Source organism: Apus apus, chromosome Z (genome assembly GCF_020740795.1).
Source record: "Apus apus isolate bApuApu2 chromosome Z, bApuApu2.pri.cur, whole genome shotgun sequence".
NCBI lineage: Eukaryota > Metazoa > Chordata > Aves > Apodiformes > Apodidae > Apus > Apus apus.
In genome coordinates, this window is record NC_067312.1 from 3,311,982 (window position 1) to 3,329,699 (window position 17,718).

At 44.6% G+C, this 17,718-nt stretch overlaps 1 protein-coding gene across 11 annotated transcripts in view; it reads left to right on the forward strand.

Annotated features, from left to right (window-relative positions):
* Positions 1-15,864, forward strand: part of PIAS2 (protein inhibitor of activated STAT 2) — a 34,070-nt gene extending 18,206 nt beyond the window's left edge. The window contains exons 6-15 of one of the 11 annotated variants that reach the window (XM_051642478.1): positions 1,677-1,811; positions 5,118-5,223; positions 5,722-5,795; positions 6,281-6,441; positions 6,765-6,898; positions 7,347-7,534; positions 10,200-10,339; positions 10,801-10,859; positions 12,131-12,168; positions 13,757-15,864. In XM_051642478.1, the coding sequence (XP_051498438.1) occupies positions 1,677-1,811; positions 5,118-5,223; positions 5,722-5,795; positions 6,281-6,441; positions 6,765-6,898; positions 7,347-7,534; positions 10,200-10,339; positions 10,801-10,859; positions 12,131-12,168; positions 13,757-13,942 (1,221 nt within the window). In that variant the 3' untranslated portion in view covers positions 13,943-15,864. Of the gene's footprint in view, positions 1-1,676; positions 1,812-5,117; positions 5,224-5,721; positions 5,796-6,280; positions 6,442-6,764; positions 6,899-7,346; positions 7,535-10,199; positions 10,340-10,800; positions 11,802-12,130; positions 12,169-13,756 lie in introns of those variants that run through there. The other 10 variants (XM_051642479.1, XM_051642482.1, XR_007891801.1 and 7 more) reach the window with 10 other exon arrangements.
* Positions 15,865-17,718: the final 1,854 nt, after the last annotated feature.

The following is a 17,718-nucleotide window of genomic DNA, read 5'->3' on the forward strand; positions in this document are numbered from 1 at the left end:
GAAGGTGCGTTCATCCACAAACTCTGATAAAGTCACCACAGTAGAGAAAGGCTTATATATATATATACACACTCTATAAATGACTGCAGCTGTGATGTCTGATTAAAGAAATGGCAAATCTTTCACTCTCACATGTGAAATGGTCAGCAGTCCCCATACATCATCTTCCTCTGCATTCTGCAGTAAAGCAGACATGGTGGGGTTCCTGGTAGCTGCTGGGTCACTCATCTGGGCTGAGAACCATTTTAGAGAGAGTTGTTCAGCAACTGCTGTATGCTGCTTTGGCCCCACAGACCTGCTCGTAGAAGCTCTGAGTCCCTGTTCAGTCCCTGCAAGCAGGAGTCTGCTGTGAAATTAATAAAGGGCAGTCATGAGGGCCAGGGCTTGGTTGTCAGGTGAAATGTGTGACTAGTAATAGAGCTTTGGAAGCATGGGAAATTGTGACAACTACTGAGTCCTCTCTGGATTAACGGCAGTGATTATCCTATGATGTACTTGGCTGGGGAGTGGAAGAGGCTAGTTTTTTTTAACTTTTTAAATTTTATTTTATTCTCAGACTTAGCATCTTTTGATCCTAAGAACCAGGCCATGAATGTGTGTGCTCCTCTGGATTAAAAAAACAAAGTGTTTTTTCTAGCATATCCTTACTGGGAGAGTTTCTTGTGTAGAGCAACACTGTCTTGAACTAAATGAAACCTGTCAGTCAGTTCTGTGCAAGACCTAGGGCTGCAGTCTTTCATTGGCACCCTTCTGGTGCAGGGTGAGTTTTTGAGATGAGTGGGCTGCAGGACGTCTGTGTGAGCTCAAAAGGAGGATCTCTGACTTCCTGGTACAGACTGTCTTGCTTTCATGGTGGCTGATGTGAGGTGAGAGGACCAAGCTGCAGGTGCTATGTGCTCTTTCACGCAGCACGTGTACTTTCTGCTGGAGAGCGTGAGCTTGCCCAGAAGCAAAAGGGAGCTGCGTGGCTCCTGATTCAACTCAAAAACATCATAGAGGAAATAAAACTAGAGAGAGAAGCTTGTCCAGGTTACGAGATTCTTCCTCAAACCTGAGCAAACAATATGTAGTTTATTTTGTTTCTGCAGACAACAGCAAAGCCCATGAGTTCTTAAACACAGATAGTTATTCCCTGTGCAGCTCCTCTTCAGGGGCCTTGGCAGAGGGTGTTGCTAAGGGGACTAGGTGTAGTGGATGCAAGGCAATGCAGGCAGCCAGGAGATGTGGAGCTCTTGGAACAAGACTTTATTATCTCTTAATTTGAATCAATGAAATGCTTTCTGGGTGAGAAAGACTGAAGTCATTCTTTATTACTTGCTGTGTTTGTTGCTAAGGCTGTGCCCTTGCGATGTTCCCACTTTTTCTGTGGGGTAGTGGAAAAAAGGACAAAGCATCAGTATTACTTTTTAGTCTTCCAGTGAACTTACCTGGACCTGGCACTTCTATAAAACCACTTTAAAACAAAAAATGCTTTAAGATTGTGGCTGACTTAGTGTTAGGCTGTCAAGAGACTGATGCTTCTTCTCAGAATACGTGTTGAATTTGGCCTCGGGCCTGGAGAACCCCTAGGTCTACCTGCTTCCCATAGATCTGTTTAAAACTAACAAGTCTGTTTCAGCAGGTTTCAGAGTACAGGAAGGAGACTTGGTAACACTTCTCATCCTTTCTTCCCATAGGGGTACGCTCCACCGCCAAAAAATGGAATTGAACAGAAGCGACCTGGACGCCCCTTGAATATAACCTCTCTAGTTAGGCTATCATCAGCAGTGCCAAACCAGATTTCTATTTCCTGGGCTTCAGAAATTGGAAAGGTAAACCTTGTGTTCTTTAGGATGTTGGAAGTTGTTGAAACAACAGCCTCATCTGGCATTCCTTCTTCCCCGCTGCCTGTTGTTGCTGGCAGGGCACACACCAGCAAGTTCAGTATTAGGTGGCTGAGCTTGTTACCAGTGCCAGGAAACAAAGTTTGCTCTAGAAGCATGGTGGTTTACAGTAACCTGAATAAGATTTGCGTGCAGCTTACAGACACTTAAAGAATTTGCATTAGAAATCCTGCTGGTCGTGTTACACCAAAATCTGTTTGTGGTGAAAAGAGAATCAGAGAATGGTCTAAGTTTGAAGGGTCCTTAAAATAAAAAACCCAGTTCAGAGATGATGAAATAATAAATGGAAAACCTGCTTTCCTCCTTGTGGCCTGATGGTGTGGAAGGTGAGATTATGTAGCCATATATTCTAAGGCATGTTTCTCAGGATTGGTGTAGCAGTCCATTGGAAAAGGCTTCTTAAGTTGACTAAAGGTGCTGAGGCCATGGAGGTGGGGACATGTGTTTGCTTTTGAGGTGTTTTCTAAGCAAGTAATACTGAGTATTGTTACAAAAGCAGTTTTTATTTAATTGGAAGAACTGGTTAGTAGATATTTCCATCTCTATTAAAATTGTATTTGCAAGTAAACCAAAACTGGGGTGGAATTCGGTGGCAGATTGCTGGGAAGGGTTTCCTGGGGAGGTGTCAGGCTGTTGCAGCCAGCTGTTTCTGGGCTTGATGGATCTCAGCCATGCTTGGCTGGACCTTACTTGTGTGTTGTGTGTGTTTGTCATGCAGGATGTCTGAGCAGTGTGTCTTTTCCTACAAGTGAAGAGTGTCTGGAAGTTTGGGTGACATGAGGGAGAAATGACTCAATGTGGGGAAGGATGGAGAGCTGGGAAAATAGAAGAAAACTGAAGCCTCTTCATAATGGAATTCCAAACTTCATGGAAAGCTGCACTAGGGAAAAAGCAAGCTAGACTTCAGGTGGCAGGAGATTAAAGGGGATGGTGACTGAAATATGATGCCTGTTGCTTTCTAGTATCTTCAATCATTAATCATAGTTAAAAGGAATTAGCCTTTAAAATGGCTGCATGGCTGTTTAAAAATCCCGCTTTGGATTTATTGAGAAAAAGGAGAGTGTGAGGAATCTCTGAATTCTTCCTAGGTTTAAATAGCTGTTGCAGCAGCCCTTTCAGGTGATGGTAACTGAGAAAGCACTTACTCCTCTCTTGGTGACTAGCTGTGTAAATCCTTCTGGATTCAATTATCAGAGTAGCTTGCTTGCTTTTTTCTTCAAAATTAAAATCTGTGGACCAGACACACCATATGTTTCAAAGTGGGACTCCCGTATAAACTTTTATACACTAATTAAAATGTTAAAAATTGCCTAGAAGGCTAATGCTCAGAAAATAAATGAAGGGCAGTGCTGACAGCAAAGTTTTTCTGAAGCAGAGGTGGAAGGAAAGATCTAAGCTGTTGCTTCCAGATCATAAAGCACAAGAATCTTGAAATGACTGCAGTGTTGTGTGTGGTCTTGGCCCCCCCTGCAGACCCCTGTATCTGCCAAAACTTATCCTTATGGAACCATGTGCTTTGGAGGCTGTCCCAGCATTCCCCCTTGCCCTGGGAGGTAGAATGAGTTCAATGAGTTCTCTGGTTTCATGTTGGCACTCTGCTCTAAGGATTGGAACTAGCACAACACCTCTCCCATTCATCCTCTAAACGGGACCCGTGGGGACAGTGTGGAGTGTCAGTGGGTTCACATGGTGAGGGCTTATTGGCACACATTTGACTGGTGTAGGGCTTCCCAGCAGAGAAGGCTGTCATCCCACACAGGTTGTCAGACCTGACCCTGTGGAATGCCGTCTGTAGGCAATGAGCAGTGCAGTATATGGTCATCCTCATTAGGAAACTGAGCAGGAGAATTCCAGCTGACAGAGCCCTGGATCAGGCTGCCCAGGGTGGGTGTAGAGTCCCCTTCTCTGTAGATATTCAAGATCCCTCTGGATGCAACCCTGTGGAATGTGCTCCAGGGGATCCTGCTTTAGAAGAAGAGCTGGACTGGATGATCTCTAGAGGTCCCTTCCAACTGACAATTCCATGGTCCTTTAAGGGAAAAAACAAGGAGGTTGGAGCCAGCAGGGTCGTTCCCTTCTCCCAAGGAACAAGGGATGGGACAAGAGGCAATGGGCTCCAGTTGTGCCAGGGGAGGTTGAGATTGGATCTTGGGCAGCATTTCTTGCTGGCAAGGGTTGTCAGGCCCTGGCCCAGGCTGCCCAAGGCAGGGCTGGAGTCTCCATCCCTGGAGGGGTTTCCAAGCCGTGTAGATGTGGTGCTGAGGGACATGGGTTAGTGGTGGCCTTGGCAGGGCTGGGGTCATGGTTGCACTGGATGATGTTAAAGGTATTTTCCAACCAAAACAAATGATGCTGTGACTTCTCTTTCCCATGCATTTATATAACTTTATCCTCTTGTTGTGTTTAGAGTTGGTTTTTCTACAGGTGGTGAAGGAGGAGCAGAGCAGTAGGGGTTCTTATTTAACATTCTTGTGCAATACCCTGACAGTATAGGAGCCATGAGAAAGTGGCTGGCAGGGAGACTGCAGTTTGTGTTTATTACACAGATGAAACCATTATTATTTTGCACTAGTGGAACTTGCAGAATTTTCTCTTCGTTAGTGTTCACTCTCTCCTCCAGGTCACTGAAGAAAAGAACCTGGCAGCTGGTGTGAATTAGGAAAGAGTAGTAAATGCTAGGGAACATGGCCAGCCTCAAAGGAATATGGTGTAATGAGGCTTGGCTTGCAAGTGCAGAGGAAGCTAAAGAGGAGGTGCCAGGGAATTGGTGCAGCTCTCTGCCATTTGAAGGTGTTGGTTTTGCACCTGGAAGAGCATTCAGCTTTTCTTTTGTCATGTGATTCTTTGAGCTCATCACTAACCTGTTGGCACTGAAAAAAGGGAAGGATTTAGGAGACAAACGTAAGGAGATTGTAGAAAGTGCATGAATGAGAAGGTGTGTCACCAGTCTAAGTCATTCCAGGAAGTAAGATCAGTTAGTTTTTTGGTTGTGAAGTTACTCTTCTTAGTTAAGTCCCAACAGAGCAACTGGACTTGACTGGCAGGAGAATTCCAGCAGAGCTTTGGACTCCTTCACAATAGTGAAGTCATCTGCCCATGCTGTTCATAACTATTAAGCTCAGAATCGGCATGTTCTTGTTCTTGCTGTATGCTACAACTGGTAATAAATAATCTGTTGTCATAGTGGGAGTACTGTATTTAATTAATGTTACATCTTGAATCACTTTTTTGTAGAATTACTCCATGTCTGTGTATCTCGTTCGTCAGCTCACCTCAGCTATGCTTCTGCAGAGGTTAAAAATGAAAGGCATCAGAAACTCTGATCATTCCAGAGCACTAAGTAAGTGAAGCTAATTTGCCTGTCTGTACTTTTTGAGGGTGGTTGGTGGTTCCTGAAAGCTAGAACTACTAATACTAAGAGGATTATGGAGCATTTAAAAAAAAAAAAAAAGTCCGTATCCAGGATATCAAAGGTTCCCTTTGCTGTTCCTGAGGCATCATGCATTCAGTGAGGGTCCATGTACCAGCAGATGGGAACTATGGATTGCATCTGAAGTGTTCTTTGTACCTCACTCACTGATGGTTACTTTATTCATCTCTGGGCATGTTGGGTTGAGTTTGCTCTACTGCCCATTGCGGCTGTTAGTGCATCTGCTCCACATCAAACAGTCCTGTGATACGCCGTGTTTGCCAGCTCCTTACAACCAGTGAAACCATTGCTGTGAGCTAGTTTCCTAGATTCTTATCTTTTTAGATAGCTGGAAATGAATTAGATGTATTGGTGAATCAGGATTAGCATTTTAAATAATGATGTTCGTGTATAACTTTATTTTAATAGTTAAAGAGAAACTAACTGCAGATCCTGATAGTGAGATTGCCACAACCAGTCTGCGGGTATCTCTGATGTGTCCTGTAAGTATGCCTGGAAGTTGCCATATACAGATTTGTATTTTCATCTTTAGTGTAGACCTTTTTAAAGGTCCCACTGGAGAAACTTCACTCGCTTTTGTTAAGCTCAGTGTTAAAATGGGTATTATACTATTATACTAGTCTAAGATAAAACCCTTGAAATATTTGGTTAAAAGAAAATTATAAAAGTTGATGCTTCAGTAGGTCTCTTAATAATAAAAAAAACAACAACAAATCCTAGAAATAACACTGCAGGTCCGTTATGTATGTTTCTGACTGTGTTCAACTCTGAAGACTTTGAGCATAGCTCTGTTCCTTGAAGGACACTCTCCCTGCTTTGGTAGTGTGGATTTGTCTGCCAAGTAACCTTAGTGCTGGACACCTCTGTAGTGGGAAGAGACAGTTACTGCACCGACTGCTCAGTGTTGGCCACCCAGGCCTGCTTCACTGTCTCCTCTTCTGACACTCTTTAAATGCATCTCCTGCAGCTGGGGAAAATGAGACTGACAATCCCATGCCGGGCTGTTACTTGCACACACCTGCAATGTTTTGATGCTGCTCTTTATCTTCAAATGAATGAAAAGAAGCCTACCTGGATCTGCCCTGTCTGTGATAAGAAGGCAGCCTATGAGAGCCTCATATTAGATGGGTAAGAGACTGGGTTTGCAGGTTACACAGTTACTTAGTTTTTTATTATGTACTTGATTTCAGCTTTTGTGACTTGATATTTTGTGATGAAGTTGAGCCATTTCTATTTCCGTTGTCAAAATACTTCAGGCTGGGAGGAACCAATAGATGTCTGGATGTCTCTGAAGGCTGTAGTTACAGCCTTTCAGATAAGATGAACTATGGAAAGAGTATATGCAGTGGGTTGAAGATGTTCACAATTAGTTCTTCAACTGTCTCCTTTTCACTTAGAATAAAAAATGTCAATTGGAATAAAAAATGAAACCACTCAACTTTATTTTTCAGGCTTTTCATGGAAATTCTTAATGAATGTTCAGATGTGGATGAGATCAAATTCCAAGAAGATGGCTCCTGGTGCCCCATGAGACCAAAGAAAGAAGCTGTGAAAGTCTCAAGTCCACAGTGCACCAAAATAGAAAGTAAGTTCATCTGGGAACTGGTTGCAACCCAACAAAAAAACCTTGGAGACTTAGTTGTAGCTTGGATAATGTATATGGATCTTGATGTTTGTTTAGTGGAGGGCTTAATACTTCTAACCTTCTTGTCATTTAAACTAAAAAGAACGAGTTGTATGTCTAAAAGTGTGTAGCTTTGGGCTTTGTCTTTGCTCTTCTTAATAGCTGTTAAGAAAACAGAAGGTTTCTTTTGTTTTAGGTCCTTAAATTGCTAAGTGAAGATTAAAGCTTTGCTTGAATATTCTCAACATGATGCAGAATACTGATAAAACAGCTCATGGGCCATAACATTCTCTGTGGTGGCCAGGAAGATGAGCTAAGATAGGATAAGAGTTCCTGCTTTTGTTGTACATGGAAACTGCTGATGTCAACAGCCTTTAAAAACACAGTGATACTTTGTTTTCTCGTTTAGGTTCCAGTGTTGTTAGCAAACCCTGTTCTGTGACATTGGCCAGTGAGGTCAGCAAGAAGAAAGTTGATGTTATTGACTTGACAATAGAAAGCTCTTCTGATGAAGAGGAAGATCCTCCTGCCAAAAGGAAGTGCATATTTATGTCTGAAACACAAGGAAGCCCAACCAAAGGGTTTGTCAATCTTAAAGTTAGTTGTTATTCTTTAATTTCTCGGAAACTGGTTCATAGTCAAATGGACTTGTAATCTCTCTTCGGGATCCAGAGGATAATTCCTAGGCCTCTCTTTGCCCAAGGCTTTGTTGATACGGTGCCTTTGTACAGGCAGAACACTATTAAATAGATTCACTTCTCACAAAAGGCTTGCACTGACTGTTGCTGTGTTTGCAGGGATATTTCTCTATAGAGGAAGGACGCTGATTGAGCTATTGGACAGGATTCTCCTGAGAAAGCAGATTATGCCAAGTGGAGGAGTTTTACCACTCTTTCTGAGTTAGTGTCGTCTCAAGGCTTTTCTCTCCCTGTCTGTTACACCCTTTATCAGTCTACTCTGGTGCCCAGGAAATCGGGCAGTGTTGTGTCCTTCCATCCTGCCAGTCTTGGAAGGGAGGTGCCTTGCTGTTTTGAATCAAGAACTTTCCTCCATCTCTGTTAAGCTCGAACAGCTTGGACACTGTTGTTGGCTATGGTCATCAGTCAGTCCTGCACCTTGGTGAGCACAACTAGTGACTTCCCAAGTCCTCTGACAACTCCATCTTTGTAGTCAAGCCTGACTCCACCAGCAGGCTTAACCAGCTGCTTCACGCTTCTGCCACCTTCAGTCTGTCCCAGTCCGTGCAACTCAGCTGCATTTACTGTTTGTGGCTTCCATAATGTTGCTGCTCTTGGGTGCAGGAGACCTGCAGGGAGAGAGGGTGTGGGAAACTGTTCTTTTCTTCCCCTCATAAGCCTAAACAGAGGGGCACTGGCTAGGCTCACCAGCAGTGACTGCTCCAGGTGATTCCAAGCCTCAGCTTTCAGTAATGGCTTCTTGGTGTTGCTGCCTGCATGAGGTGTATCTGTGTCTCTCAGTGTAGTGGTTTGTGTCTTCTGCTGAAATAATAGTAGCAAAACTAGACCTCTTCTGTTTTGCCAGCTTTTGAGGTAATGAGCAGGTGTCTCTAGTCTACAGGCTTGTGTGGTATTGGATGAACAACTAGGTGGTCATCTTCCACAATTACCAGCAGTGACAGTGAAGTGCTCTTCCTTTTCCTGAGGCTTGTGGAGTCTTCCTTCTGCAGGAGACTGTTTCTTTTTATTGTAAGAGAAACAATGGCTACAAATAGATCTCTTGATGAAGGTTCAGAAGGCACCAAGACTTCTTTCCATGCTGCTATGTTTGTCTCAGATGGCTACCTGAATGCATAATTGTAAAAGGACTGAGTTTTCTTGTCTGTCTGTGGCCAATGTATTTTCCTTACTGTTGGGTGTGGGAAGGGCAAGTTTTCTTTCTTCAAATCCAAGTCAAGACCACTCTTCTGGGGAATAGCTGAGCTGCCATAAACAATGTTGCCAGAGTGCTAGTTTTGGCAGAACTGTGGGGAGTCTTCCTGTAGGGAGAAGCAACATAGGCTGAAGTGCTTGAGAAGGGAGGGTCTGGAAACTTTGGCTGTCAGGAGTAGCATAAATGCCCCAGTGCAGCAGTCTGGGGAAGAGGAAGATGTGAGTGGATAATGCTGTGGGCTGAGGGAGTGATGTGGAGCAGCTGAGAGCAAGACTGGTGATCCCACCATGGGATATTTTGTGCACATGGCTGGTGCTTGAATGTCTGTGGTGTTGTCTTTAACAGTGCTGGAAAGTGATGGGGCAGAAGGTGGGGCTGCCTTCTCCTGGAGAGCTGAACTTAGCATGGGCTTAGGCTGTGAGACAAGGTTTGATATTTATCTCCCGTGGGTGTCATTTGTGCTCATGGGGCTGAGTAATGGTTAGTCATGACCCTGGCATGGCAGGCTAGCACCAAGAAGCAGTTATGTGGATAAAAGGAAGTAGAATAATAGGGGTTGGAAGGGACCTCGGAAGATCATCAAGTCCAACCCCCCTGCTGCAGCAGGAACACCCAGGGCAGGTACACAGGAACGTGTCCAGATGGGTCTGGAAAGTCTCCAGAGAAGGAGACTCCACAGCCTCTCTGGGCAGCCTGTCCCAGGGCTCTGTCACCCTCACAGCAAAGAAGTTTCTCCTCCTGGTGAGGTGGAACTTCCTGTGTTGTCACTTGGTGCCATTTCCCCTCGTCCTGTCACAGGCACCACTGAACAGAGACTGGCCCATTCTTGACACCCACCCTGCAGATCTTGATAGACATTCATCAGGTCCCCTCTCAGCCTTCTCTTCTCCAGACTAAACAGCCCCAGGTCTCTCAGCCTCTCCTCATCAGACAGATGTTCCAGTCCTTTCACCATCCTTGTAGCCTCCCTTGGACTCTTCCCAGCAAATCCCTGTCCCTCTGAAACTGGGAAGCCCAGAACTGGACACAAATAGGTGCTCTCCTCCTGTCTTTGGCCAGCTACACATACCTTCCAAGGTGCTCCACAGCTGGAGGTTTCCATTTCTGTCTCTGGTATAAATGACTCCAGCACTGCACTTAATGCCAACTTGCTCTTACATCACAGCTGCTGTTGAGAGCCAAGATGCAGTCATGTTGTTGTGAAGACTGTTAGGAAAGAGGAAGTTGGTGTGGAACACTGTGCAGTGAGTAGCCAGGCCACAGTGTTGGTGTAACGTAGTGACCTTGTGGTCCAGAGCCCACAGCAGTGCTTAATGTCTCTTCTATAACAAAGGGCCAGGTTGTTTGTAATTTCCCATGCTGTTTGAAACAGGGTTCTCATGTATCAGCCATCTTCTGTCAGAGTGCCCAGCGTGACAACCGTCGATGCTGCTGCTATTCCTCCCTCGTTAACAGACTACCCGGTACCATTCCATCATCCACCAATATCCAGTATTTCATCAGACTTGCCAGGTAGGTGGTGGCTATTTTCAGTGTCTCTTCTGACAGCCTTATTAATTTGCGGGGTGGGTGCAAATTGGAGGATTGTCCAACTCTTTGTGGAACAAGACTATATTGCAGTGATGTCTAGACAAGTCCAGTTCAGGCTGCCTGTCCTGTTTCAGCTTGCACTATGCAACAGGGATGTGAGGAACGTTGCTTCTGGGATGCAAATTGGCACTGTGGAACAGTAGCCAGAAACACTTTGTGCTGTTTTCAGTTAGACTGTGTGCAAACGTGTGGCTGACTGTAGATGCAAGGGAGAGTAGCTGCTTGTGTAAGGTGCAGAGGTGTGATGGCACTGACCCACCCCAACCCTAGAGGTAGAGATACTCTGCTAGTTGATTCTAGTGGTGCTCTTGTCTAGACTGTATGAAAAAGGTTAAGGTGAGCTACAATCTGTAAGCTGACCTCTATTGACTTTCTTTACCTAGACATACCCTAAATGCCTATGATGTATTCTTCAACACTGCTGCTAAATATCAGACAAAAGGTGGGGATACTGATTGTTTTCTATCCTGGCTCCTTGAAAAGAACTCTGTGTGTAGGGACTCTGGGGGTTCTCTTTGCCGGCTGTAGCGAACCCAGAGCCCAGGAAATGGTGACTTGTGGTGACAGGTGTCACTTTGGTCTCCCGTACTTCCCTCTTCCCCCCTCCATTGCTTGTCTCCCATTTCTCCCCTGCAACATCTCTGGGTGTTTTCCTCTTCTTTCAGCACCAGTTTGGCAATGGGATGGATATCATTCCCCTTGTTTCTCTGTCCATTTTGGCTCCCTTACTCCTCCCTCCCTCCACTTCTCCCTTGTCAAAAGAATCGGTTGTCTTCCCAAATTGGATAGGAGAGTAAGCTGAGAGAATGGAAGTCTAGAACTCGTTTTTGTCCATCTCTATCAGCTGAAATTCTGGAAAACACAAGAACAACAAATGTAGCTGCCAATTCTGTAAAAGCAGCTGCACTTGAATCTCCTTCAAAGCTTTTCTGTAATGATGAAGAGGAGGAGAGAGGCCACTGGCCAGAACAGATTTGGAGGTGAGGGGAGAGGGCAGGAGTAAGTTTACCATTTCTTTCTGTTGACATAGCAAACACAAGGCCAATATTTAAAAACAGCAAAAAAGGCTGCAATTTATCATTGGTTTAATAATTTTAAACATCTTGCCGTAAGTGCTTACATGCTAATGGTGTACAAGATGGACACTAGTTGTCACTGCTCTTAGAGGATAAACATTGAACTACTTGTAGTCTCCTCTTCTTCGTTCCTTTCATTTGTCTAGACACAAAATGGGGATGATATTAGAAATGTTTCCTTATTGGCTGCCCATGGGTGGAGGAAGAGACCTGCTGCTTGTTTCTGGACTTGTGCATGTTGTGACTTTACTTCATTCCAGCATCTTTAATGTGATGACACTCTTCATGTCCCAGTTTGGCCAAGTCAGGTACAATACGCAGTGAAACTTGCATTATGAACCAACAGCTCCAAACAGCAAGCTCCATCTAAGCAACCACATTGAATCACCCTGCAATATCCAGTGAATAATACATCATTGTGTCATTCTCATTCTTAAAAAGAGCCACTTGTACTAGATAATTCGTTTTGCTGCTGCCTGAAGTAGTCGTTGAGAGTGGTGTCACAGTGGTATGTTCCATTTAGAGACTGTGTAACAGTTGCAAAATGTGTTCTAGGACCACAAAAAAAGTTCCTTAAGTTTGTTGTGTTTGAAGAAAAGATCAACTCACCAATTTATCATCTTTCTCTTCTTTATAGGTCTGGATTTTCTTTCACTAATCCCAGTTGATTCACAGGTATGTTTCTGAACTGCTGTGGGGTTAATTTCCAAGTCTGCTTTTTGTGACGTGTTGCTTGAGTACCTGTGTGGGTGCTGCCATAGTCCATCGCTGCAGTTTACTTGTTTAGACACAACCACAGAGCAGGGAATCCCATTTTCCCAACAAGAGGTGGTGATGAAGATGTGTTAAGGGAGGATTCAGTTTAGCCTCACTATGTGAAATCTAGACATGGAAATCTGCTCTTTATGGACATTTTGCCTTTCTAAAGCTGGTATGTGCACAGCGCTAGCTCGAGTGTCTGTAGGCCAGGTGGAGCTTTGTAAGTGCACCTCACTGATTGTGTCTGTTGGTTTTGGTATTTGTAGATGGTTCTAAAGAAAATTGGATGGGCACATGACCATTTTTATAATAAATCAGTCTGTGTAACACCTAAACCCCCTTGGCTTTGGATTATATGGAAATTTATTAGGTCAAAAGTAATTAGGCAGTATTTTTACTTCCCTGAAAACTTAAATTTTTACACTAAGCAGAAAGATACTTACTGTGACCAGAGTCTTACACAGACATACTGCAGCCTTGAAATGTGGGGGAATGCTGTCCTCATAACTAAAACAAGAGGATCAGAAGCAGACCCTCCTTCATCTCTGTCAGTAGAAAAACAGCAGTGGGACTTTACTGTAGAGTTGACTTTCTGGTGCCTTGAAGGGTGAAGTTCCTTCTTGTCTTTCCACTTACTGCATTTTGCAGTACTCCGTGCTCGACCTTAAGATCCAAACTGCCAAGGGTGGGAATAACAGAAGGTTGTTCATGAGGGAGACTGGAAGCAGGGTTGCTGCCATGAAGTGTGCACTTTGAGCCTCAACTATCTGAACTACCCAATTCCAAACACATGCCCAGGCTTGGAATCCGCAGGGTAAGGGAAAGTAAGATGTGTTGAAAAACTTGTGTGCACATGGGGGTGTCTTACACCATCCTCTTCTTTGACATCTGGCAAGCTTGTTCTGTTTCTAAATACCTAAAATGTAGAGCTCTGCTTCCAGAAGCCTTGTTGTCCCCTTCAGGGCATTGAAATCAACTTAGTATTTTCTTAAACGAGTCCTGATTGAGCCTGATGATAGTGCTGAAGTGCTTAGAGGCCTAGATGGATCAGTGCAGGTGTATACTGTGAAAACGGGTGGGTGCAGCAGCTGCCATTTGAGGGATGGAGTTACTCTGACCACCACTGAAGTAGCAGAGGGCATTGTGCCACCTCTGTGAGGAAGGGGGCCTGAAATATCACAGTGGCGTCCCTCAGCTGGGGGCAGGGAACGTGTCCCAGATGCTAAGGGGTATTTTGTGAATGTTGTGTGGTCGTGTTTCTTGATGTGCTGGTAAATGCTGAAGCTAACCAGTTAGTAATGAAAAAAAACACAGGGAGGGTGGGGTGGATGGGTTCATGGGGACCATCTCAGCTCGACTGACTTGCTGGTTGGCAGGAGTCTGCTTCTTGCCGTGCAGGTGTCGAGGAGGTTCTGTCGTGTGCTTGTCGTAGGGAAGATGTATCTTCAGGTCATACATTTCCCTTGTGCAGTTAGTCTCCTCATTCTCCGTTGTTTGTTTCAAGCAGTACTGTCCTCCTATGTTTTTGGATAGTCTCACCTCAACCTTAACAAGCAGCACGCCTGGCAGCATCATCACATCCAGCAGCCACCAGGAGAGCAGCACGCACGTTAGCTCCTCCAGCCGGGGAGAGACCGCCGTGATCACCAGCGGCGGCGGCGGCGCTCCCGACATCATCTCACTGGACTGAACCCAGGGGGCAGCACGGCTCTCCAGGAGGGGCCTCACCACAGCTGCTGCTGTCTCTGCCACTCGAGCATCTCGGGAGATACTCTTGGTATTTATTGACAGGATTTGCCTTCTGGAAAACGGAGGAGGAGCGATGGGGTTATTTTTTTTTTTTCTCTTGCTTATGAGGTAGCTGGTGTAGACAAGGCCCCTTCAGAACATGCTTTTATGCTTTTAGCTTGTTCTGGGGAAACTGACTTTTTTTTTTTGTTGCTGAGTGGATTCCACAAATGGTTTTAAATTTTGTTTGTAAAACATAGCAATAATGTAAAAACAAATTAAAACTTTTGTAATAATAATAATAATTAAAAAAAAAAAAAAGGCACTTAACCACTCGAGCAGCAACAACCTGGACAAAGGTGCAGGAGTGTAAGCATTAATGGATTTTTAGTATTTTCACTGGGGGCCTGTAATAAACTTGAGACAATGAAGCTTTGTGAAATAGCCATGACTTGTGTTGTACGTCTCCTGTTCCCCTCTTCCCTCTTATGTGGGGATGCAGGGAAAGCCTCTGTAAATGGGAACTACTGTTTTGTTCGTTTGGTTTTTTTTCCTCCCGATTCCAAGTTTTTCCACAAATGCAACAAAATCCTAAGCTGTGACTTCTTCCTTTTAATGTTCTTTGGGCTCAAGAGGGGACAAACTATCTATGCAAAGCCTGCATCACACAGTCTTTGTGCTGCCACATCAGAACTCCTTCCCCACCACCGCCGCCTCCAGATGCTGCGCAGTTGAGCTACAGCTGAACTTCCTGTTTTAAAACTTTTTAAGGGGATACAAAAAAAGCCTTTAACCTCAGATTTAGATTATAAAGTGGTTGGTGGCCCTCTTTTGGAACTGCCACCCCTCACCAGCTGCTCAAGTGAAGTGGATGCTTTCTGTGGCAGCTGTTGGGTGACCAAGTAGGGATTGCTTTCTGCAGTGCAGGATTATTTTCTAGGATCTCTTGCTCATGGCTTGTGTCGCTTCAGAAACTCTTGTATTCTCCTTGGGAATACTGCACTTAGACTCATCATGGGGATGGCTTGGCTTTTTTGGAAGATGAAAGCTGTAGCTGCACAGTGTTCCTGCCTAACTGGAATTAGGTGTTCAGGGCTCAGTGATGCGTTGTCCCACACTACCTGGCCTCCTCATCATGGCGTTTCCAATTCGATGGGAATAACTTCCTTCTGTTTGACTCCTGTGAGGAATCTGCTGCTGTGTTGTGTGTATGCAGTGTCTCCCCACACACAGATATGGATAACTTCATCAGTTCTCTGTGGATGAGGTTACAGACCAGGAAAACCACCTTCCACAGAGCTGGAATAATAGAATTGTCTATATGTTGACATAGCAGCTTTTCCAAGTGTTTGTGTTTCTGCTGAGTAACTGTATGTGAGATTATTCCTTCCCAAATTACCAGCTTTTGTTTTTTTTCCCCATTTCCATTGTTTTTCCTTCAGTGAGGTGTCTGGTGCTTTTTGCCTTCTGTTACTGTTACAGTGTTTGAACCAAGTACACAGATAAGAAGTGTTGGAGCAGGATGTATTATTGTAACCCTTGTCTGCCCTGTACTCCCACCTTCAATGCTGCATTACTATTCCTCATTGCCTTTTTTTGGTATGATCTTTCACAGAAGTCTTCAATTCATATGTTGGTCTTAATATTTAATCCCGTCTTTCTTCCCCTTTCCTTATCCCTTGAGTTTTTTTGTACCTGTCAAGGATGGGTTTTTAGCATGATCTACTTCCAATAAAGCCATGCTACTCATGAAGTTGTTTTTTTTTTTTATCCTAATGGCCTGCAGCAGATCAATGCTTTCTGCATCATAATTGCACAGTGACTTGAACTGTAGAGTGTGGAGAGAGGTACCAGAGTCATTCTGAATAAAGTGTTTAAAACTGGTTTCTCTTGCTGGAGGTGCTGTTTGTGCTCAGGCAGTGGCTGAACTGGCTGCAAGGATGGGAATGTCTTCTCTGTGTGTTGAGAAAGTTCAGTGCCACTGTTAGGAGAGGTGCTGTAACCCATTTGTGGTGTAAAACAGGTGGGATTTTGTTAATTATTGTGCCCTGTTAGTATTGACTTCTCAAGGCTAAGGGACAGTGGTCTTCAGCTGCTTTGGGCAGGAGTTTTGAAGGTGCATTGATCTTTAAGGCTTCTGGAGCCATGACAGCTCTGAGAAATGCACTTGCTTGAGCCTTACCAATGTAGGACAGAGCTGGACTGGTAAGGGTTCCTGGGAACAAGGTCCTGCTGAGCACACAGGTAATTGGCTACTAGGCTTGGGTAAGGCCTGAATCTGTTAATTCACATGAGCGGGGGGATGATGGGTATTGAGGGGTCGAGTCCTGCAGGGGAGGTGATGGTTACTGAGGGGTCAAGCTCTGCAGGGAGCTCCACTCACCCCTTGGTTCACCTTTTCCCACAAAACCACGTGGAATTAACTTCAGTGGTGCGTGGAGAGGGGCTGGGAGCTGCCTGTACCCCTCCTGCCCTGCTCTAAGCAAGCCTGTCCACTGTACCTAGATCAGGTTTTGGGTTGGTTTTCCTTCAAATTCTGAATTGCCTCAGAATGTCTATCCAAGAACTTCTAACAGAAGAAGAATCATGAAGAAAAGGTCAGATGACTTCTTACCTTCTTGTTTCCACTGCAGAAGTACCTGGTTACTGGTCTGAGTGGACTATATCAAAGACACCTGCAAACCAACTGCAGAAGGGCAGTAAAGCTTGATGAGCCTAACACAAAGTCCCCTTGCTGCACAGGTAACCAGCAGGCAATGAGACACATGCTCAAAAGACCTGCCCCCTTTTTTTCCCCACCTCTCCATTTGCTACATCTGCATTTTCTGGAAGAGAAGAGAGTTCCTTTAAAAGAGCTAGCTGCTAAAATACTAATTGTGGCCAGGCTGCACCTATTCACATGAAGCCTGGTTTCTAATGTTCTTTACAAGCCAGATGAAGCTGTCTGAAACATTCATGGGCCATGCAGGCAGAACTTTGCTGCCCCAAAATATAGCATGAGCCTCAGGAGGTTCTGCATCTGTCCAGGCACTTTTAGAATTGGGATTTTTTTCCTCTTCTGTTCATATGTAGCTGCTAGATGCTAGAATGCTTAACTGTAACTGCCAGCCTTTCACTGTGAGCCCTCAGGAGCAGAAGGGCTTCAAGGGTGGAAATGAAAGCATGAACCTCTGGGCTGAGAGGAGAAAACCTGGCAGTTCAGCAGAAGGTTCTCAAAGAACAGCCATGCAGGAAGCCACTTCCTACACTGAAGGGCAACAGTGACTGGGCAAACTGTAGAGCACTAATGCTTCTAGGCAACTGGTGTATTAATTTTAATGTGTATTTCTGAGACAGCAATCTGTGATCACAAGATACAGGCAACAACACCCCCACAAGGTCAATTTAGCATGTCATTTTATTTCCTTTTTAGCAGGTGTTTATGCTGTCACCACAACATGTTAGCACTGTGTGTATTTAATGTGACACTCTGGAAACTTTCCTTCCAGGTTTTATGAGGAAATGGTTTGAGGACAAAACTGGGCAGTGCATCACATGTGAAATAAAAGTGATGGTAACTTAATCTAGAAGTTATCCAGAGGTGGAATACCCTCCTTCAAGCCTTGGTGCTTACACATTTCAGCCACAACTTGCCCAAGATGAGAATTTGTGTCATAAGGATCTCCAGGCAAAATGTGCCAGAGAGTCAAAGACCACACTGTGGAAAAGCCTGGCCAACAGTGTTGGATCTCAAGTCAG